Source organism: Heliangelus exortis, chromosome 3 (assembly GCF_036169615.1).
Source record: "Heliangelus exortis chromosome 3, bHelExo1.hap1, whole genome shotgun sequence".
In the NCBI taxonomy this organism is placed as follows: domain Eukaryota; kingdom Metazoa; phylum Chordata; class Aves; order Apodiformes; family Trochilidae; genus Heliangelus; species Heliangelus exortis.
The window spans coordinates 102059348-102082302 of NC_092424.1; the positions used below are offsets into that span (position 1 = coordinate 102059348).

A 22955-nucleotide genomic window follows, 5' to 3' on the forward strand; every position below is an offset into this window, starting at 1 on the left:
AATACCAGAGCACATTAGTGATGAACACTATTCTTACTGGTAATAAGTATCTCTACCACACAGAGCTCCTTACATTTTTAAAATTTGAAGAAAAATAAAACAGAAATAAGCTGCATGGTAGTCCCACAAACACACAATAAGCCTGCCAGGAAGAAACCATGACAGTACTATAGCATGACATATGAGTGACATGTGTGACCGCTACATATTGATGTATATATGGCACAGAGCATGTGACAAATAAAACCCATGTTTACTGATAACATGTGCACAACATTCTCTCCCTTGGTTAGAAACACAGATTTTCCAGGGACCATGCAACTGCTACTACTGTCTGCTATGATAAACCAAGTGAAGGGGAATTCACTGGCTTCCTATTCATTCCTATGGATCAATTATTTATCTGAGTAAACCTTAAAGCAAGCATAAGCATACTGCAAAAGAAAAAATGAATAATTTAAAAGCTATAATGAAGACTGAGATACAGTGTGTATTACTGAGAGAAAAGTGTCACATCAAAATGCATTAAAACAGGATTCTGTTGAAGGAGGCTCATCAGCTCGAGTCAGACATCATCATTTCCTCACTGCTATTCTCACCTGCATCGCATATTTTTCAATTTCCTGTGCTCTGCTCAAATACCAATCAGTAACAAGATCTACTGAAAGGTCTGTAGTCCTGTACTTCAGTAATTCAGGTTGCGTTTCATACAGAAATTCACCTTCATCTTGTAAAGCTGGTTCAACAACCACCCTTTAAAAAAAAAAAAAAAAAACCAAAAAAAAAAACATTTTAAGTATAAATTTGCTTGCATTTTTTTTTCACATCAGTTTTTTCCCTCAAGTTTGACAATCAGCCTCCAACTACACCAATATTTTGATGGAACAGAACATGAAAGAAAGAAACCTCTCTACTAACAACACAGGTATGCCCAACCTCTGCTTTCTATCTGCTCCTCACACAGTGAAAGACAGTTTTGTGATCCAATAATGTTGCTGAGATAACGTTATGACTGACAAGTAACAGGGAGGAAGGGAAAAAAAATAAATTGAGATTCCCAACAACAACCTCCCTGCTGCTTACCGGCATTTATTTAAGTTGCTCATTCCATAAACCACACTGAGCATAACTCTGTAACATCAGTGTTTGCTCAGTCAGTCTCACTACGAAAGCTGAAAACACTCATTAGCGTATACAAAAGTAAGAAGTGAATCTTACTAGGTATTTCCCATATCTTAAGAACTGATATTGAATTCTTTATCTGAAATGTATATAAATATAGAAAAAACTTTTCTTTTTCTGTATCTTTACCTGCATTCAGCTTTTTCACACCAATCTTCTTCACGATGTTTCTGCTCGTTCCAAGGGAGAATTTTCAGTGTTCCTTGCTTGTAACTGGTGTAACAGAAAGGGGAAAATGTACACAACTTTTTTTTTTTTATTGTGATGGTATTTAATTAATGGAATAGAAAGCATATGTAAATACTTCAGTGAAGTCATAATAAGTATTAATTCAATTACAGGATAAACTTTTTAATATTTATCACTTCCTAATGCAGCTATACAAGTGTCATTTTGCATGTAGGTTATTATCTATACAAACTTCTGTTTTACCATTACCATTAAATATCCACTAAAAAAATATACAAATGTATAGTATATACATCTTACATACTTTTAAGTTAATAAACAAAACTTTTTAAAAGAAAAAAACCCCACTAGATGCTTAAGGAATTTTTACTGCTTCACAGTAAGTACTCTCATTTCATATACTGTCATGGAAGACTGAAACTAGCAAAAAGCTGTGATCTTCACAGCATTAAAAACCCACATAATTCTTCAGCTTTTAACAAAAATCCTTGTGCTGAACTGGAACAAAATATGCCCTGCTGTACTGATCTTCTCAATTAAGTGGTTTTCTCACTACAAACCTCCACAGTGAAATATTCTCTAAATACTGAGGTTGAAGAAAAGAAAAAAAAAACTGCTTAAAATGTATATTAAGAACACGATAGGTTATTGCTAGAATGATTAGTTATGGCTCACTTTGTAGGCCAGTTGTTTAAGTAGCATAAAACCCAAGAAAGCCATGTCACCATGCAGAATATAAACTAAGAAGGAAGGAAAAAAACATGTAGGTTCTAGTATTGTACAAATAAGAAACAAGCATTGTACAAAGTAAAGACATTAAAGTTTCAGCATATTGGTGGTACAATAACCTATTTTTTAAATCACATTTATTTTCTCCTGACCCTGGTAATAAACAGCAATAGCAATAGTACATGGGCAATCCTTATCTATCAATTAACATCTCACACTATCTTTTCATCCCTTGAAGAGCAGCACTGTAATTGAGTTGCTTACAAAGAAACACAATTCCAACAAACAAATTGATTCCACGATATAGTAAGACTCAAACCAACAAACTAAAAATCTGTAACTCCATCCTATTTAGCAACAGCCATTAAATGCATTTAACAAGCAAGACATGTCTGTACAAACTGTCCTCTACATGTACACAATCACCCACAAGGGCAGCCACCCCTTTCCTCTACATACTAACAGTAATACATCGTGTTTCATCCATAGTAAATCCAGCCCACCAAATGCAACATGCAATAGAAACCAAGCAGTAAATTGGCAGAGACAGTTTGCAAGCTATAGAAGTCAAAAAAGAAAGGAGGGGAGAGGGAAAACTGCTAAGTCCTGAGTCTCAGCTATAGCAACACCTGTGTTAAATTCCAGTTTAGTTGGACAAAACATAATTATCTTTATAAATACGCAACATGTAGTAACAGTACCGAAAAACAATTAATAAAGAAAACTCCAATTTAACATTTTGGTCTGAGCACCAGAAAAAAAGTCACTTTCTGATTTTGGAAAAAATCATTATCAGCCCATGTATTCTGGGGACTGGAGGGAGGAGGACTGTTGGGTTTTTTTGTTTTGTTTAAGTCTTAGATAACATAATTTCTCAATTATTTTGAATATTAATATTTAAAATTGGGTTCATAAACTAAATTTATAATGTCATACTTCAATTGCCATACGCAAACCTAAAGTCACCCACGCATGAATATGCAATTTGAATGACAAGGTACCAAGATATTCTAAAACTCACACACACACAGACTCCTAACACTCCAATTCCTCAGTGTAGGACCTAAAGTAAAAAAAAAAAAAGAAGAAAAAAAAAATATATATATATAACCACTGATCCAAGCCTTTACTGTCAAACACTACATTGCGCAAGTTCTTAATCAGGTTGCCACATCCTGCGTACTTGCCACAGACATGGCAAAGTTAGAGTCTGGAATTAAAGCTCCAGTTAAGAAATTGTTTCTTAACAGATTAAGCAGCACAAAGAGTTTGTAATTAAGGTTGGCAAAACTTGCAAGTTTTCTTAACTGACCTGTATATCAGGCTGAATTTTATGTTTCTTCCCTCTAATTATTATTAACATAGTTGGGTCACTTCCCTTATTCTGTTAAACAATACCAGAAACTAAGCAGTCTGGCTTTTATGCAGGAAGCCTTAGCCACCCAACCTAAAATTAAGTTACACTCCTTTTCCCAGACTTATGCAAGTGGCTATCCAGCACATACCCTCAATACATTATTTCATCTCCCCAGACAAAAGTAGGTGTTTTCGTCTTGATTCCCAGAACACAAAAAACAGGTGGGTTTGCCTTTACATTCCAACTACTTCACGTAATTTTTAAAAATGCATTTTAACAAAGAATCCTTTGCAATTAAGAGAAGTCATGGAATAAGTACAAACTCCATTCAAAATAACTTCTTCAGCACTCCACTACAGCTTATAGTTTCAAATGAAGTTGGAAGTTTATCACTTAAAAAAAAAAATCAGTCAATCTGAGTTGCCAGGCTTTGCTCTCTGTGTTTTGAAAGCTAATTTGCTTTCCCCTTTTCCCCTCACCTCCAAAATCACAGGAGGAAGCAATGTGCAGCTCTACCTACCTTATTCAAGAATACAATAGAAAAAAGTTGAAAAGTACAGAGACAAGAAATGTCAATGATGAAAGACAAGCGTGTGATCATTACTTCTGTGAAAGATAGAGCAGACTGAAAAATCCTAGATGAAAGAAAACCAATATGCTGATTTAAAGTTACTCAATTTTTTGTTTCAATTAAATAGGAAATAATATTTTTTTGTTTTAACTTCTTACAACACTGCAAGCACTGATGAGACTAGCAGGGCCTCATTTAAATAAAGAACAGTAGATACTATTTTATACCATATGCAGTTGAGCTGTGAGCTATTCACTGCCTTACACAGAAGATAAATTGTATTTTGGTTCAAAAATAAAAACAATTTTTGTAATAAAGTCTCATGAAAGTCTACTTGAAAATATCTAGTTCAGGAATATTTGAGCCATATATTATAGACACTCGAAAAATTTCAAGTAAACATTCCAGTGTCCATAGTTATTTCTTTTCCTTGGTAACTTGTTGGCTATTTGCCTTCTGGTCATACCTACCAAGACCAACTTCATGTTTCAGGAAAAGATTTTGTGGGGATGAAACCTGCAGTTTTCCAGATACATCAACTCAAGAAGTACTATAAGCATAATTAAAAAGTTTTTCATAGGAGCACATTAGCAGACCTTACCACAGAGTTTTATGTTTATGGGAAGAACCATCATACATTGCTATCCTAACTTTTTTTTTTTTTTTTTTTTACCCTCTTATAGCAGAAAAAGTTAAATACTCCAAGCGAGGTATATGGATAAGACATGGACAAATCTCTTTTAAGTATTTTCTCCTTTGGCTCAATTTGCCATTTTAAAAGTATTCAGATTCACCACAGGAATAAGTTTAGAGAGCAATTTTTTTTAATTTTTTTTTTTCCCTTAAGCTCTCACCAAAAGTCAAGCAGCACCTGGTAACTACATCCTCTACCCACCTCTGAACAACACCGATACACACGAATACCCAACCAACCAATTAAAATAATAATTTTTTAAAAAATCCAAAAAAAGCTACAATTGGAAAATGTTTCACCCTAGTAAATTCAGGAATTTTGGAAAGTCAATCTTAGCAGATACATTTCTAAGTGAGCAAAAATACAGCAAAATCCACGTTACTCAGAACTGATTGCTAACTTCATTCGCCTTTCTTTACAATAATAAATTCGACACTTCCCTCCTACCTGTATGACTGTATACAGCTGTCCTTACCTTCTCTCACAATTCTGAAGAGTTTAGAATAACTCTATTGAATTCAAAATAACTCTTTTGAATTCAAAAACAAGGACTGGAATAAATTAGTCTTGACGCTAGCAAAGGATGGGAGATCCCTGTAGCAAGGTCCTTTACAAAGGCAAGGAAATTCTTACAATGTTGTATTTATCTGAACATTCACCACAAGGTTTCTTCGTAACTGATGGTCACACTTTAGCTGAGACTTTTTTTCCCCTCAAATTTCCAGATCAGTAACTCCAGTGACTCATGCAGAAACAAAGAGCATCAAATCTTTGGAAAACTAGCTGCTAAAACAAGTCAGAGAAAGATTGCAGGCATCAAAACACCACTGCGTTCTGCAAACTCAAAAATGGTGTTGAGATACAGATACGAAAACATACAGTCAAAAAGGCAGGGCTTCCATTTTTCTACCATGCTTTTGTTGACAACTCGTGCAGCAACTGCAGCAGAACTGGGGGACATCAGAACCACAGCATATGCCCTGCACACAATACATAAGAGGGCTGGAAATCGTGAATTTCACATGTACAGGTAACTTGCTGTAAGTGTAACATACACTCTATGCTCCTGCATCCAGAATTCATTAGTCTCTCTGTTTATACTACACAACTCTACAGTTTTGCTCTAGAAACTGAAATCGCACAGAGTGGGATAATGCCGACTTAAGCTGCACATATGTGGTGGGCACTGACCCTAAACTCCAGAGATGAGGCCTGACCACTGGAGTCACTAGGGCAGGCAGCCTTCTTTTCCAATTAAAAGACACTATGAGCTGTGCCATACCACAGCTCCACATAAATATTCGTGTGGAATTTTTACTTTTTAATTATTTTTTTTTTCTGAGCCACTGTTTCCTCCCACCTTTTTCCCTTCCCTCTATTATTCTCAACAGTCAAATAAATATGGTTGGAGCCAAGTAAATTGACAGATTACAGAGGTATTAAACTCTATTTCTTCAGAATTACTTTTCCTGTATTGTTCTTTTCAGTCTATTGTTTACATTGGCTTGGCAATTCTTCCCATTCTTTGCTTTGACAAAAGAGCTCCAAGCTATTGTATCTTCTGTATCCTACCAACTGCATTTATTCAAAGCTGCAGATTATTTTTCTCTCCAAGGACAGGAATTCAAAAGAGGAAGGTCTAATTCAGTTTTAAGGTCAGGGTCCAATTCTTTGCAACTCTGTGTTTTGGATTTTTTTCCTGCCACACAGCAGGCCTGTCTCCAAGGCTCAACTAGTTGAAGATTAGAAAATTTTTTCTAAATCTTTTCACTTGTGAACTTCTGCACATCACGTACAGACAGAAGGCAAAAGGCAATTCATCTCAAAACAATTAGGCAGCTACATCTTTTTGCTGAAAGACATGTGCATTTTTAAGTGCAGGTTTGGGTTTGGTTTTTTTCCTAAAAATATTTTGGGAGTAGATGAATCTTTGCTATTTCATTTGGTCTTTTCTTAAATCATGTCTCATTGTCTCAAAAAATACTGTTATAAACACAAATTCTACATTTGAAAGCTTATACGCTACATAATAGAATAGTTCTAAAGATAATGCATGTAAATAAGACACTAAATCTTGATCTCTTACAGATGAAAGAGCCATCCATGAAGAATACTGAATTATAAAATAGGGCTCTTCATCAAAAGGTTCTGTTATCCACTCAAAACTTTTTGAACAATATGCTCAATTCCAGCATTTATGTTTAAAATTATCTCAAATTTATGTATAGTGGTAATATGAATGTAAAATCCTAAATCTTCAAATATTCTTTTTCCCCTGCTGACACTTCTACACTTACCAGCTTATGATTTCTATATTTTGTTGTAGGTACACTGTACATTATTTTAGACTTCACATTTAAATTAGCACTTCCATAATCCCACTGCATAAAGATAAGGAGGCATCAAAAGTAGGCTATATATAATACATATAGCTGTATATAATACACAATCTGCAAGGGCAGTTCGATAAAATATTTTTTTTTCCATTTAATACAGAAACTCCTTTATCCAAAGTTTGTATCTTCTCAGACAGCAGTGGAGAAATCATACCAGTTTCTGCTGCTCTCCAAATCCTCTGGCTCTGAAACAGTTTTATTATTTCACAATTAGCCTATAACTGAGGATGAAATATATTATGAAATGCATCCCAGATACTCAGTCTTAAAAAGCTAGGATACACACTGCATTTTCTGCACTTTTTTCTATCATTATAGTGGTTTATTCATAAACACAACTATATAACTGTTTATATATATTTTTAGGTCTCAGTATACTTGGTGATACAAAAGTGGTGGGCAGAGAGAGGAGCATGTGACAAATTCATCAAGCATGAAGTACAGATGGCATCTAAAACAAGAGTTGTGAAAAACATCACACTTTTTGGGAAAACTGATCTCCATAGTGGAAAACGTATCCCAGCTGCTTGTGGCTTCCACAGTTAACTACCCTTCAGGATTCCTGCTGAATCTTTTGAAGCAACTCTGCTACTAGAGAAGAAAAGTTTTGATTTTGCAAAAGCAAATCAACATACATTTTCATAATGTGGTTAACTTTTAATACAACTTGAGGAGAGGCAGTGATTTTTTTGTCTTCTAAACCAACCTAGACTGAATGATCTAAACTTTAGAAAAGTCAACCAACACTACAAAACTGCAGTTCAGAAGCTTGCTGTGGTTTTTTTCCTTACAGAATCAAAATTGTGAGGCAACAGCTTTCAAAAAATCAAATGGCCTATATTGAAGGCACAAACTCCGAGTAAGATCAAAGCTCTCTGCCACCATATAGTGAAAACACTCCTTCAGAACTATATATTTATAAAGCATAATGAATGTTTTTGTTCTAAAAATCTAAAAACTTTTGTTCTAAATCCTGTAAAAAGGAAACAAACAAGTCAGACAACAGCAGCAATTCACTTTTCATGAGAAGAGAGAGAAAGCAAGTGAAGATATAGCTCAGGATTACAAAAGCAAAAGACACATGGTAGCTGAAGACAGGACAAGTTAGGTACAAATATGCCAGAAATAAAGAAAACCCTCATAATGCTCTACAGATGGTAGTTCAGGAAGATATGTGAAGGCTGTTACTCGACTGCCTGGAATATTTACCATGCTGAACACATGCACCTTTCTCAGTGTTCAAGTGCTCCAGTCCTCAGTCACCTCAGTGACACTCTGCTGATTTACTGCCATCTTTCCTGTACTGGGGGCTCAGTATTCTACCACAGCTGAATGAGTGCAGTAGTCTGATGGCTCAGACTCTTGGTTGTGCTTCTGTTCATGCAGGACAGGATGCTGCTGTCCTTCCTGCTGGCTCATGCCTTGCTTGTGGCCACCTCCCGGTCCTGGTCAGCAGAGCTGCTTCCTAATCAGTCAGTCTCCAGCCTTTACTGTTACAAGAGCTCCTTCAGCTGCAGGACTCTTACCTGTCCTTCCTGAACTCCCTAAGGCTCCTGCTGGCCCATTCCTCCAAGCAGTCCAGGTCCTTCTGAATTACAGCCTGGCTCCAGCATAGCAGCTCCTGTGAATCTTCCCTCCTTCCTTGGCAAAAGCTCATGTTTTCCACAGTTTCCTCATAGCTCCAAGTTCTCATTCTCATCTTCAAAAATGCCTCATGACCTACAGTACTTGCCAGCTCTTTCTGCAGCAGCTTCTGGCTGCAGTGAGCTGATCCTTCTGCTTTCCCAGATCCTTGCATAGATCAGTTTGCAGAACAGTTCTTTCTTCAAATTACAGCTTTAATTTTTACATAAACCACAAGAACCCTCCCTACTCCTACCAAGTCAATCCAGACAAGAACATAAGTGCTATCACAGCAATTTAATTTTCCCTCAAAAGTTATTTTGTCTACATCACAGCAGAAGGTAAGAACCAGGTCTGTTTTTGTTTTCCAAAGGCATACTTGAAATAATATTAGCTACACTGATCTCTCTACCTCTGAACTCTTCTTCTACTTCCTCTTAATGTAAAAGAAATGAAATGCATATAAAACTTAAGCCCTTCTCTTTTATTTCACTGTAGCATTATACAAAAGAATTCAAACAAAAAGAACTGATGATGGGATTAATTCTTTTAATACAAACACTTCTGAACTACACTAGAAACAGGAACAGTTTATCTTCAGAAAAAGGAAAACAAATATGAAAAAATTAGGACCATATATTAGTTGTGCAGAGGTGCAGTCATCAAACCTATTTGCATACACATACTAAGAAGATAAAGAGATGAAGCTGTAAGAGCTTTATTGAAACTGCAATGCCACAGGCAATAAATAAAAACCTAGTTTAGGAGAAGATATCATTATGAAAGTTAACTGCTTATGAACCTCTTAGTTTAATTGTGTAGTATTTATCTATTCATAGATGAAAGCCTACTATTTGGAAATATTCAGGCTTTAAAATTGCAGTAAGTTTTTAGAAAATATTTCCATTCCAACCCCGGTTTACCAGGCAAATGGAGTTCATTCACAACTCTCCTGTAAAAATTCACTTTAAGCCACAACAGAAAACCAACACTTGAAAAAGTTAAGGTGTAAAAAAGAGAAACATATAAAGTTGCTATCTTAGAGGAAAGATTTTTACTACTTGTGTAATGTGCAATATAGAAGACTTATGGGTGTTAAGGGAACCATACATTTGAATTTCCCAGCTTCTGTGAGTTTAAAATGTGAGGAGTAGTGTTGCAATCTAGCAGTTAAGTGTAGTAAAAAGTATAAGAAAATGGAAAGAAAAGAAAAAATACTCTGTTTATGCATTTATAATGGCTGCAAAACATTCTCCTTTGAGATGACCTTTAAAAACCTTAGGGCAACAGTCTTAACTATAGACTAAGAACACTAGCTGCAGCTATTAAAACAGATTAGAAAGTACTATTGTCTCCTTTGAATACATAAACTTTTACTGCTTTCACTCCAGTTGTTTTTACTAGAAGTCTGTGCGTCTGACAGATCTTGGAGAAGGACCATGAATCTCAGTGACCAAGAGACAGCAGAGATTCAGGAGCCATCATTATAAAAGCAGAGGAGGAGGAGGAGGATGAAAAGAAGCAGGAAAAATTGCAATCACAAAAACACATTACTGAGTAATGTCAGTGCATCACAATACCAATTTTAAGCCAACAGGCATGTGGAGCCACTGATGCATCTTAGTATTTCAACTTCCTTCTCAACTCCAGGAGCTGTTGAGCTTATATAACTTTAAGTCCTTTTCAAGGTCTTATGAATACACAAATCCTCTGCTCAGACATTACAAACCTCCTCCTAAACAGTTTTGAGAGATGCATAAAGATGCTAAGATACAAAAACATCTGCCAAAAATTAGAAACAAAAGGATATCTATCACTTGAGACTTTATGCGGGCAGATACAGAAAAGATAGGCATACATTTCCTAACAATCTGTCAGAGGACAGAAAAAAAATTCTACTTTTTTTTCCCCATTTGTTTTCCTATTCTTTCCTTGGCACACTAGTCTTTGAATCTTTCGTGGCACTGGCCTCTAAATGCCATCCTAATGTGAATGAGGTACCAGTTTATGCCTATAGAACTCACTAGCAAAACATTATTTTCTTTCACTAGGTACTTAGAATTTATTATCTGAAGCTGAACTAGAGGCTGCAGATAAAAGAAAATGGCATTTGTAACACAACATTTCTCATAGGTAAAGAAATTCTTCAGATGACACCTTTCATGCGCTCTCATGTTCCTGGTGGTGTACAGCACCCAATTTTGTTTCAATGTTTTGCCTTAGCAATAGCTGGAGGTGCCTTTTTGTCCCACCTCACCTGCTCCGTGCATAAATAAAGCAGTAGCTGCTTTAGGGTCTCAAGTTTTCCTCAGACAGATTCCCCTATAGATAGAGGAATTAAGGAAACACAGCACTTTCCATAAGGATAATGCTAATTATTAGATATCATGAAATAAAGACTAACAAAAGTGGTAAGCATTATAAGCTAGTTTCAAAGGAATAATTTGATGAATAAAAACCCCTCTCCTATATGGAGAATTATACAAATGTTAAAACTTTGAAGTGAAAAACTTAACTGTAATACTGGAAGACTATGAAAACGATTCTATTATCTATTCCAAAAATTATGCCTCTGAAATAAAGCTTCAAAGTCCTATTGTAAAATATTAAATGACACCTCTACAGTTCTTCATGGGCACTGAACAATACGCTTCAAAACAAATTTCATAATTGACATGTTTAAAATAACCACCCTGGAAGAAATAAAATTTCATTAATACACACAGGACATTATTATGATATTCAAGGAAGACTCGCTTACTATCAATTTCATATAAATTTGTGCAAACCAACATTTTATGCTGAAATGAAAGAGTAGGAAAGCCTGGATTAAAAGCTTCTCATAATTCTATTTTAGCAAGCTGCATAAGAATAAGTAACAAGAAGATTAATGATTTTGAAGTTACTGACAGCTTAAGAATTAAATTACATGACAAAAGAAATCCAGAAAAGTGTATTTGCTTCCAGGAAACTAAAAACCTGTCCTATTAATTTCCTAAAGCTTGTTGTTAAATACCATCCAGTTACAGACTTGTACCCATGAAAATCTGGTCAGTTTTAGGTCAGAGAAGGTCATGCTTCCTCTTGTGTGTAATAACAAGAAGAACATTTAAACTCCCTACTTTTCTTATAATTACCAGAACAGGCCTGAAAGATTCCATGAATGGCACATCGTAAAGCAGAAAATAAAGACTGGTCAAGTGCATAAACACAAACCTACTCTCTTCATTCCAGGTAATAACCAACAGGAGACTGCCATATGAAGAAACTAATGGGTATTATTTTGAAAAAAATTATTTTTTTTTTTAATTAATATCATTAATGTATCCTTACCGTGCTTCAGGCAACAAGAATGCATATTCATGTGGTGAAGTAGTCTCTGGAAAATTCGACAGAATTGCCTGTCTGTGTGGAAGTAAAGCTGGTCCATGGAAAGTGAACAAAATTTCCAGGGCTCTGACATTGCTTTCCTAAAGACCAAAACATTAAGTGGCAAAATTAGCTTAAGATTTTTTTATAGCAACAAATATAAACTTAGGTCATGTAACAAGCAATTACATTTTCTTTAGCAACAGGGGAAGTTAGCTCAGCATCCCTGCATTTATTTATTTACAACCAAACACAGCCCCCTACTCCTTAAATTCCTACCAGGCTTCAACCAAGTTCAAAGAGAAGAAAAAATACACTTAAGTCAAACCATCACTGCTAACACAAAATTACACTCTAGCAAAGCAACTATACATACCCGAGCATAAGTTCTTGCTGAAAGTACAATATTCTGATTTCTGAACTTCTTGAAGAATTCACTATCATAGTGCTGTTCCGCTGCATGAGACCCTCCAAGTATTTCCTTTAAAACCAAACAAAACAAAACAAAAAAACCCAAACTTACAAAAGGTTGAGCTTATAGGCAAGATTTACAAAAGCATCAAAAAGCCAACACATTTCTTCATCTTAGCACAGCCAAGTTTGAGATACATTTGGACAATTATGTTGGTTTTATTTGTTTTGCTCAGAAAAAGATGCATTTTTGATCGATAAGCTAAAACAATTACCTGCCTTATTTTACTTAGTGTTTACACAGCATTAGTTGCAAAGAAGTGTGGGAAAAGTCATTATGTGACTAGTGCCAAACTCAAAGTGAAAAAACTAAGCAAAATTCAGTTTGACATTCCAAAAACTCATTTCAGTAAGCTCATGGAAGAAAGAGATTTGTATGAGACTCTGAATAGCACTTGCTAATTAGACTGACAGAGGGAAATAACAATAATCCTGCACCAACTCCACATCCCATGTTGCCTCATTAACTTAATTCCCTGCAGATACAGCATGCTCCAAGCAGACTTCTGCCCAACTGTACCTCTCAGCACTAGGAGCCAGCCATTTGCAATAGTGCAGCAGAAGAGACAGGATAGTTTGAACAGAAAACAGCTCACATTTCACAAGAGAGACACCACAGAAATTCAAGAGGACTGCAAGCATTAATACTACAATTTATAACAAAAAAGATACAATGACGAGACAAAAAAGTTACACAAATATCTACAGAATGAGAACTCAAAAGGACTGTAGCCAACTACCAGGTTTCCTCACCTCATAGGTTTCAAGCCGATCAAGGTAAGTTAACAGCTTCAGCCTGCTACGGCAGAGTTCTTTTTGTTCCAGTGTCAGCCTGTATTCAAAACAGGAATTTTCATGCTTGCAATTGATACTGTACATCATGGGCATATGAAGACAATGGTTACACATTTTAATGCCTTTGTGTCCTGGAATTTATCAAGTAAGTAAACAGAGAACTTTGATACAATGAAATGCCAATTAAAATCAAAAACACTTTTCTAGCAGGAATAACCTACACAAGAGTAATTACACTCTTGCAATTGTGCAGTTATTATAAACCTGTAGCTCTCAATAAAACATGGCCTAACGTTTCATTTACTTTGAGAAGTTTACTGATAATAGCAGCTCTTGGTGCTTCTTGGCCTCTTTTTCCTTCCTAGTATCCATTTCTTCATCTGGTGACAAAAAGTCTTCATAGGGAATATCAATGTCCACCTCCCCTGGTAAAATAAATCTGGAGGGAAAAAACCCAACACTGTAATGAAGGATGAGACAAACAAAAAGATATTATGATCTAATTATTGAATTAACATACTAACACTGCTTTCTATTTCTGTCTCAAGTAAAAAGCTAAACTTGCATAGACAGTTACAATAGTGAATTTTACTGTTGTAAAGCAGCAGGCACTAATCACACTTCCACCTCCTCCATAAAATAAAATTTAAAAACAAAACAAAAAAGCAACCAACTACACAGCTATGATGCTTGTTAAAAGTTTCTAAATCCCACAGCTACCATTGGAATTGGCAGCAGCTCTACAGCATACAATGATAACAACGACTGCACAAAAGAAGAACAGCTTGTTCTATTTCCATCACCAGGACCTGAATACTGAAGCGAATTGTCTACATATATTTCCCCACTGAACCATTGTGTTTTCCCCACTTAAACAGCAGAAATCATTATATCAGTTAAGAAATACAATAAAATGTCTTTATAGGAGGAGCTGCAGCTTCCATAAGAGATTCTCAGAAAAAAAAAAATAGGAAAGAAAACCACACCATGAAACAAAAAACCTACCAAATTATTATAAAAGACTTAATCCATCATTCCTTAAAAAATTAAAAAAAAAACTCTTCCCAAACCTGCCACCATCTTCTCCTTTTCCTATGGCCACGAGAGCCTCCAAGTCTGTGCCTTTCAAGCCATACTGAAGCAGCTTCTTAGCAGCATCTGCATTCTCTGGAACTCTTTCCAAGCACTCATGAAGGACCCATGCACGCTTCTTAATTTTGCTCTGTCCAAGAACAAGAGCATAGGCACAGTGTTATATGTCTTAATCCAAAGCAATGAAACCAGAGATGACAAAACCTTCTAATGTGTTTCTTTCACTTAAGAAAATGTCAAGTTAGTCTGATGCCTGGCAATGTGAACAAATAAAGGTGAGAAAACTACTCCACAAATGCTAGACCCTACAGTTCTGTTTATCATTACACAGACTTAATTTCATTTAATATAATAGAACTAAGCCTACTAACAGTGCTTTGCTAATGACTCTTCGTTGATGAGCAAAAGTTCAGTTCCCACCTGCAGAAAGCTAGACTGCATCCTGAAGGTAATCAATGCTCACAGCATACAGCCCACCAACACAAAGAGAACTTCAGTATGAAAAAAACCTAATTCCATCAGAGCACGTATGGCAGAAAAGGGCACAGAGATGCCAAATGATTTAGAAGAACTTCAGAACAGAGCCAGAAGTTATTACTCATATTCCCTAGTAAGTATCTGTCCTCTGTACACCAAACAAAATATGATGGCTTTAGGCTCAGATTCAGTTGTTACAGACTCTGCGTATTCCACAATAGCACTTGAGTAATTTTCAGTATCAACCTCTTCACATGCCAATAGGGATTCTTTGACAGAAAGAACACAGCTGGGTCACAAAATACTATTGGCCTTATCTGTTCATCTTCAGCTGAGCTTACATAGCATATGGAGAATTGCTACTAGTAAAATCTTATTTTGGCATGAAATTATTATCTGACTAGAAAAAGAAAAAAAAAGATTTCTCTTGATCTTTTGGAAGACTTTAGATTAGAGCACCACTAGGCTGGGCATCTTTGACAATGCTTTTCTGTTGAGTTTCTTCCAAGCCAAAAAAACCCCATGTTGTATTCTACTGAAAAACCACAGTCACAGGTAGCAATCTTTACTATAAACTTTGGTACTCAAACTTTGCTATATAGCTAGTGATACCAACTTCACCTTCCCATTTAATTTTCTATAATACCTTGTAGTTACTTAAATGCTTTGTATTTTCAATTATTATTCATATCCCATGGTGCTACTAATGGAAATAAATAGACATTTCAAAGGAAAGATGTTCATGAACTCCCAAGGTCTCCAGAGCAGGACCAGTTAAATTAACAAGATCACTCTCTTCCACATGACATAAAGTGGAATTTGTAGGATAGCTCTGCAAATTGCCACCAACTTACATTGCATGAATTAGAATATAATTGAGAATGAAATCTCTGTGAAGATAATGCAATCATTCTGATAAGAAAACCTACAAGTCACACAAAAAAAAACCTACCAAGTAGTCTTGAATTGAAGCAACATTAACAGCTGACTTCCTCCACTGTCTTTGATACACAAGGTCAGAATCAAGGCCATATGCTTGAGCCAAAGACAAAGCTTCCCCATAGTCTTCATTATCAATCTAAAATGCAAACACATGAAAATGAAAGGCACCTGATTTCCATATTAAACAATCAATTATTAATTCTGTGCACTGAAACATGGTAGAGAGATAATTACCGTGGGTATGCCTAGGCAAGTAGAAGAGAATAGCTCAAGATATGGATGAATAAGACTCAGATCTGACAGAAACCTCTAGAAAATCAGAGATTTTTCCTCAATAAAAAGGAAGTTACTTAGGTAATTGGTATGACATCAGCACTCCCTGGAAACTAATAGCTATAGACTGGGCTGGTTTACCACCAGAATAATTGAAATGGCCTAAAAAGGGTCTCCATAGAATAGTCCTAATTTTTAAGAAGTACCCATTCTTCGGTATGAATGAGTCAAAGGCTTAATTTGTATGTATGCCTGAAAAAACATGCAATTAAACTACTTTAACATCAGAGTAGAAGTTAACCCATTCCCTGGCTAATAACAAGATAAACTAACCTCATTCAATATGCCAAGTCTTTCATTACTTGTAAATGTTCCTATCAGTACGCTTACAAACCTGGCCAAGCTAACGATGCCCAGTACCTCCTCAGTGACCTGCAAACATTATCTCACCTGAATTATTATAAACCTGGCTAGAAACAACTCTATCTTAGATTAGGTAACACAGTATACTCTCAGCTAAGAGACCCTTAGAACTATAGGCTGAAATCCCTATTTTGAATTTAAAAAGAATTTTAAAAAACTGAAAATAAAAAGATATTTCTCAATAAAGCTCATTAGCAGATACAACTTTTCCTTCTATACTCACCTTTCTTTGGTATAGTTCCTCTGGAGTTGTGGATCTCAAACTGACAAGGCGGAAATTCTTTGTAATGGTACGGGGACGTTTCCGTGGAGGAGCAAATCGTTCCATTTCTGTCACAAAGTACAGGCCCTGCCTGAGGTAGCTGAAGTATCTGTCCTTAGCAGAAGTTTCATCATCTGAGTCAGAGTCATCTTCGCCTTCATCTTCATCACCAGGCCTGCTCTCCAAGCGTAATCTTTTTGGAACGACTTTTATCTCACACTGTAGAGAAAGCAATTCTTAAGAATATGAAGTGTCCACCTACTACATCTCAGCCAGTTTGGTGAGAATTGTGTAAATCTCGACTTTCAGTACTTCAGATTTCAGAATGAGCATCCTTTCTCCCCTTCTCCTTTATTTCTCTGCTTGCTTAATATATTCCACAAACCCTTAATCTGTTTCCTAAAGCTGAGGCTCCATCCCTTACCTAGTGAAGCAAAGGTGCAGGCTTCTTAATAGTGACCCACTACTATACTAAATATCCTACACTGCCCTGAATAGCACATAGCCATGGAGACATCTTAATGCACTGTTATATAGCTTAACACAGTGTACAGCAACATTTTAAACTCTTAGCTATCCAAAACAGGGTTTTCTGTATGCCAGTCACTGGCTAGATCTGGTTCCAGAAAAATACAAATAATTGCAAAAGGATACATGCAAGTTTTGGTACATATTGAGACATTCTGATAAAGTTTATGTTAAATTTTTGCTTAAGATATTAAAGACCTATTTCACTGTAAGCCTTAGGAAACATTAATTTTCTTTGTTACAGCGAAAATGCCTGGTTAACTTCTTAACCAAAATTATGTTTTAATATTCCCTGGAACCCTACTAAGGAGGAACAAAAATAGATCTTTGGTCTTATGTATTTCTCATTTCTCTTAAATATACTCCCTCTGTAAGAAGCATCTGTCTCAAAACGGGAGAGGGATGCTTGCAGTATTCTTCAAATGCACTAACATACAAAGCTGTGAAATCTGTTGACACCAACTGTTTCCTGCAGCAAGATTCCTCTCACTAAGATCTAGCCTTCTAGGAGTTTTTCATCAACTCTCCAGCAGCTATTTGACAATTAAGTTTTTATTAAGATAGTTGACCTGCAGCAAGTTCAGAATTTTCCTGCAATACCTACTTAGGGATAAAGAAAGGGAATCACTTTTCTTATTAGTTCCAGTAATTGTATTTTTTTTTAAACCATACCACATACACAAACACCCTTAGGATTATATACAGAAAAAAACCAAACACATTCCTACTACATTCCAAAAAGGTATCTGACTGTGCATATGCCTCACCTCCAGACTTAGAAATCCTCCATCATGAGCTGAAGTGACCTGAGGAGAACTCTCAAACCATTCACAGGACTTTCCCAGCAAGTTTCTTAATGTTTTGACTGATGACACAGTCAATGCACCAGAGCAGCGAGCCAGGATGACAGAATTATCTGCCCACCAACTTACATCTATCAATGGGTAATAGGACTCTTTATCTATAAGATATAAATAAGAACATTTATTATTGTGTATGCATCTTTGGTTTACTAAGTTTGTATTTTAGATCGATTATATTTTACTTAATCAGTTCTGCATTCAAAGCTGTTGAGGGCAAGTACACTTTATTTGGACTTAAAGTTTTTAATACTGTTATTAAATATATTGTTGTTATTATTGTTGTTGTTATTATTTACAAAAATTTAGAGTAAAAAACAAAAAATAACAAATTTTAGATATTTGATAAATATGCCCTTTGGTGCTTCCCAGGACATCCTTGATCAAATCTCCCTGTCAACAAGCATAATACTGATAAAAACCAGGAAGGTTACACTGCTTCTAAAGAAAAGTGACAACTATGAACAAGACATCTGAAACAGCCTTGTTCATAAATTAAACCAGTGAAACAGACACAAAAGTCACCACGATTGAGAATGGAAGCTATACAATTTCTAGGATTGTTTTGATAAAGGTAACTGCATGTTGGGACAAGATATTCACCAGAGAGTTAATTCAATTTGTTCACTAGAGAGTCACTTCCCACCTCTGATGAAAACCATCTTTCCCTAAACAGCACTGAGAAACTGATCAGTTTATCATTATTCTGCCATTTCAGTATTTATTCAGCAACCTCAAATGAGAACTCAAAAACAGAACCACCAGTAAAAATAGTACAAAGAAACAGGGATCTTTTAATAATATGGATGTAGGCATGGAATAGCTATTATGTCTGCACTCTTGGAAGAGACATGCAATAATCACATGACAAATGGCTGCACACACCAGCCTTGAATTTTGGGTAAAGAATAAAGAGAGTGACATGAGTCAAGTCCAATCAGAGGAAATAAACCCCTTTTGTTTCAGAATTTTACACCAATTTTTTTAAATTACATTAGCTTTCAACATGTATTAGACATTCATAGAAAGAAAAGGCAAAGTTCAGGTTTTAAACTGTGGACTCAGTTACCTATGATATTATGGGCTAGTGGCTTCTGATACAAGCTGAGATGTCTGCTAAATATTTTCATTCTACAGAGTAACAATCAAATGTTTAACAATAAAGGAAATCCTGTACTAACTGAAATATCCTTATTTATGGTTATGGCTACAAAAGTATTCCTAAAAGAGTATTTTTAAAAAAGCCCCTGTTGTGACATTTATTATCTATGCTTTGCTACAAATTCAAACCATTTTGGCAGCTTAGTTCAATCTCAAAATAGTTATTTCAGACTTTGAATATATGTGCAAATACTTTTAACTATGTACTGGTATAAAATAAATGATCCAACTGTAGCACATACCTTTTATTTTCTTTCTTTTTTCACTAGAGAGTTTCCAATCTGGATTGATGTCATCATAACCTGGCTGAAAAAAAGTGCAAGAGAAAAGAACAATAGTATGTAATTAAGTTTTTGTAACACAGATAAACTGTATTTTTGATCCGTGACCCACCTATTTTTCAAAGAGAATGCTTCCACACAAATTCAAATTTCTCATGAACATAAAACATATATCTCCTATAGTGTACTTTTCTTTAAACAGTTAAATTAAAACAAAATACACAGCAAAATAAGCTGCTGGACACGGTATTAGAAAACAAGAATACCATCAGACTCGGCCTAGTCAGCATTAAAGAGTAATCTTATCCTCAAGATTTCTGAAATACAAGCTCTGCAGCACACAGAAGCTCACCAAGGCTCTTTCATATATATTCACAGTACTGCAAGCTTATAAAAGAAGAATGTCCAAAACAGTCCTAGTGTTTGCACTGCATAGTGCTCCTGAGTATCAAGCTTAGTACAGTGATACAGTTATTTATTGTTGTTATTTTCATAATTAAAAATCCTCTTTCAAGACTAGTGCAGCAAGAGAAGCAGCATGATTTTACGATGCTCTGCATCATTTAGAATTGGTAAACTCCTGCTCTGTCAGCTTTTTAACTTTTTTTAGTAACATTATAACACATGGGAAGTACACAGACACAGACAGTCCCAGCTGCAGGCAGATTATACAGCTCAGACAACTGAAACAGTTTTGGCTCATGCAGAAGGTGATTTTTAGGCTTAATTTTTTGGTCTGAAAGCAAATATGGGGCCACTTTAACTTAACAAATATGTTTGCTTAACAATTAAATAAGCAGTATATGTTAATATCAATTTCACCTGTAATAAAAATTTTGAAAGCAGTCAAGTATTGTAATAGTCCTTTGTATCACCCTCACTAGACAATAAAGTTGTAAAAACTGGTCCAGTTTTCAAGAACTATTTAGCTTCCAGTTTCCTGTGTTTAAATTCACACTAGTCATGCAAAAGCTTGCTAGTGTCTGGTGAAATCCTCATATAAGTTCCTCTCAGTTTTGCTAACAATTCCTGTGGAAAGCATGTGACTTACTAACATTAAATCTAACAAACTACTCTGGAGCTTCACCTGACAAAAGATAAAGTAAATTTTGAGAAAGGAATAGATGAACATATTTAAACATACAGCAGAATTTGGTTTCAAGCATTCAAAAGGTTAGCTGTGCTGGCCTCCAATAACATTTTAGAAATAGCATTTCAGTTATACATTTGGCACCAAAACACCTCATGAAAAGTTCATTTCAGTACAACTGGTTCTTTAAAAAAATGAGAAAAAAGTTTTAAGGCTTAATCTTAGAAATATTATCAGAAAAGTAAATATAGCTTTCTTGAAAAATATGGAGTTGGCTGGAAAGACAGCATGTTGCTAAAACACAGCTCTCTGAAATACCCTAATCTTCTAGGAAAATGTATCTCCAGAGGATTAAACACACACTGCAAATTTCTAAGCATCTACATCCTTCTTACCTGATCATTTTGTTCCCATTCTCCTTGTTGTCTGAGAGATGGAATAGACCAGATTGTGAGTTTTCCTGAGAAATGAATAGCTGCCAGAAGAGCTCCGTCAGGAGAAAGATTCATCTTGAAAACTCCATCCTGCCAAACAATATGTCAGAAAAATCAAACCAAACTCAAGTAAACAAACAAATCACATACATTAAGGAATACTCAAAAAACCCTAAGTCCCAAAACCCTCCAAACTCAAACCTCAGATTATTTTTTTTTTATTTTTGGAAAAAAAATCTTACATCCTTAAAATGTCACGTTTTCAATTACCAAAAAAAAAATTTAAAAATCTAAAAGTGAGAACAAAGGTAAAATACCAATTGTGGCATAGAAGAGTAAAAACACACACTCTGGACAGAGGAGGAATACTACGAAAATACTATCAAATCTTAGGAACATAAACTTCTGTATCTCATCGTGATACATCAAAATCTGAAAGTGGCATTACTGCAGAGAGCAATGCAGAGGCAGTTGGAGGAAAAGCTGGAGGTTGCTCTCAAAACAATTGGTCCATCCAAGGATGACTGCTACCTAAACACAGTTTGGTACAGCTTTTCCATTCTGGAAACAAATTTTTGGATGGGCATTACTACAATTAAAAATAAAGGGGATACAAGAAAATAAATACATAAAGAGACACTGAAGTGGTTAATGGCTCATTACAAGAGAGTGAACCTGAATATATAAACCTCTTGGGTAACAAGGGACTAAGCAGCAATTTAGCAATCAGATTAAGTCCATACAGAAATTAAGTCCATAAGAAATAATTCAGCATCTGTAAGTAAATTTCACCAAGGCTACAAACATTCTCCTGGGTGAAGTTTTCCTTCAGCATTTAGATATCTTACAGACAAATGAACTTAAAAAATTATTTCCTTAAGGATTCATGAACTCCCATACAATGACAACTGAATCTATACACTATTTCCAAGAGACAAAAGCCTCTGAATATACTCAGATTTCAAAGTCAAAGTTAGTGTCACTGGCAATGTGTAACAGTTTCTGGTAATAAAATTTATATTTAATCCCCCTGCTCTCAAGACAACTTCTATCTTCTCAGAAAGATCATTAGGATCTCAGAGAGTCTAGTCTTCACCGAAAATCAGTAGGATGTAGGTTACCAAAATTTGTATTTTCTATAAAATCCCATTTTATCAATGCAGTTCACTTTTTAAAAATCTTTCTAATAAAGCTTCAACCTACAGTAATGCTAGAACTATGTAAGTCTGCAGCCAAACAATTTTTAAGCCAGTGCCTGCCCTTTCAGAAAACACTCCCACACAAATTAAGTACAGAAAAGCTACTAAACGTCCATATGATTTAGAAGGTTTAATAAAATTTTAAATGCACATTAGTGGTAGGTATTATATGAATATAACTATTATTTTAGGGCTTGATAAGTTCATGGATATTTTTATATTATTTTTATTTTATTTCTTAGGTTGCTTTAAGTTCTAGCTATGCCACAGAATCACAGAATTGTGATGGTTGGAAAAGAACTCTTCAGATCACATCCAACCATCAACATCCTCCCCACACCCCAAATGAAATAAAATCTGTGTATCTATACCAGTATCACCATACCCACAAGAGCATGTCCTGAAGTGCCTCATCTACACTGGTTTTAAATACTTCCAGGAATGGTGACTCCACCACTTTCCTGGGCAGTCCTTTCCAATGCCTAACTACTCTCTCAATAAAGAAATTCTTCCTAATATCCAAGTCTAAGCCTCCCCCAGTGCAACTTTATACATAG

General features: G+C 35.5%; 1 protein-coding gene across 1 annotated transcript in view; it reads right to left on the reverse strand.

The window, feature by feature from the left end:
- Nucleotides 1–22955, reverse strand: part of NBAS (NBAS subunit of NRZ tethering complex) — a 158682-nt gene that overhangs the window by 113893 nt on the left and 21834 nt on the right. The window contains exons 12-23 of the mRNA XM_071741942.1: nucleotides 21161–21289; nucleotides 19637–19700; nucleotides 18141–18334; nucleotides 16807–17064; nucleotides 15898–16023; nucleotides 14447–14598; nucleotides 13681–13815; nucleotides 13335–13413; nucleotides 12487–12591; nucleotides 12075–12211; nucleotides 1312–1395; nucleotides 600–753 (exon numbers count right to left, since the gene is read on the reverse strand). Of these exons, the coding sequence (XP_071598043.1) occupies nucleotides 600–753; nucleotides 1312–1395; nucleotides 12075–12211; nucleotides 12487–12591; nucleotides 13335–13413; nucleotides 13681–13815; nucleotides 14447–14598; nucleotides 15898–16023; nucleotides 16807–17064; nucleotides 18141–18334; nucleotides 19637–19700; nucleotides 21161–21289 (1617 nt within the window). The remainder of the gene's footprint in view (nucleotides 1–599; nucleotides 754–1311; nucleotides 1396–12074; nucleotides 12212–12486; nucleotides 12592–13334; nucleotides 13414–13680; nucleotides 13816–14446; nucleotides 14599–15897; nucleotides 16024–16806; nucleotides 17065–18140; nucleotides 18335–19636; nucleotides 19701–21160; nucleotides 21290–22955) is intronic.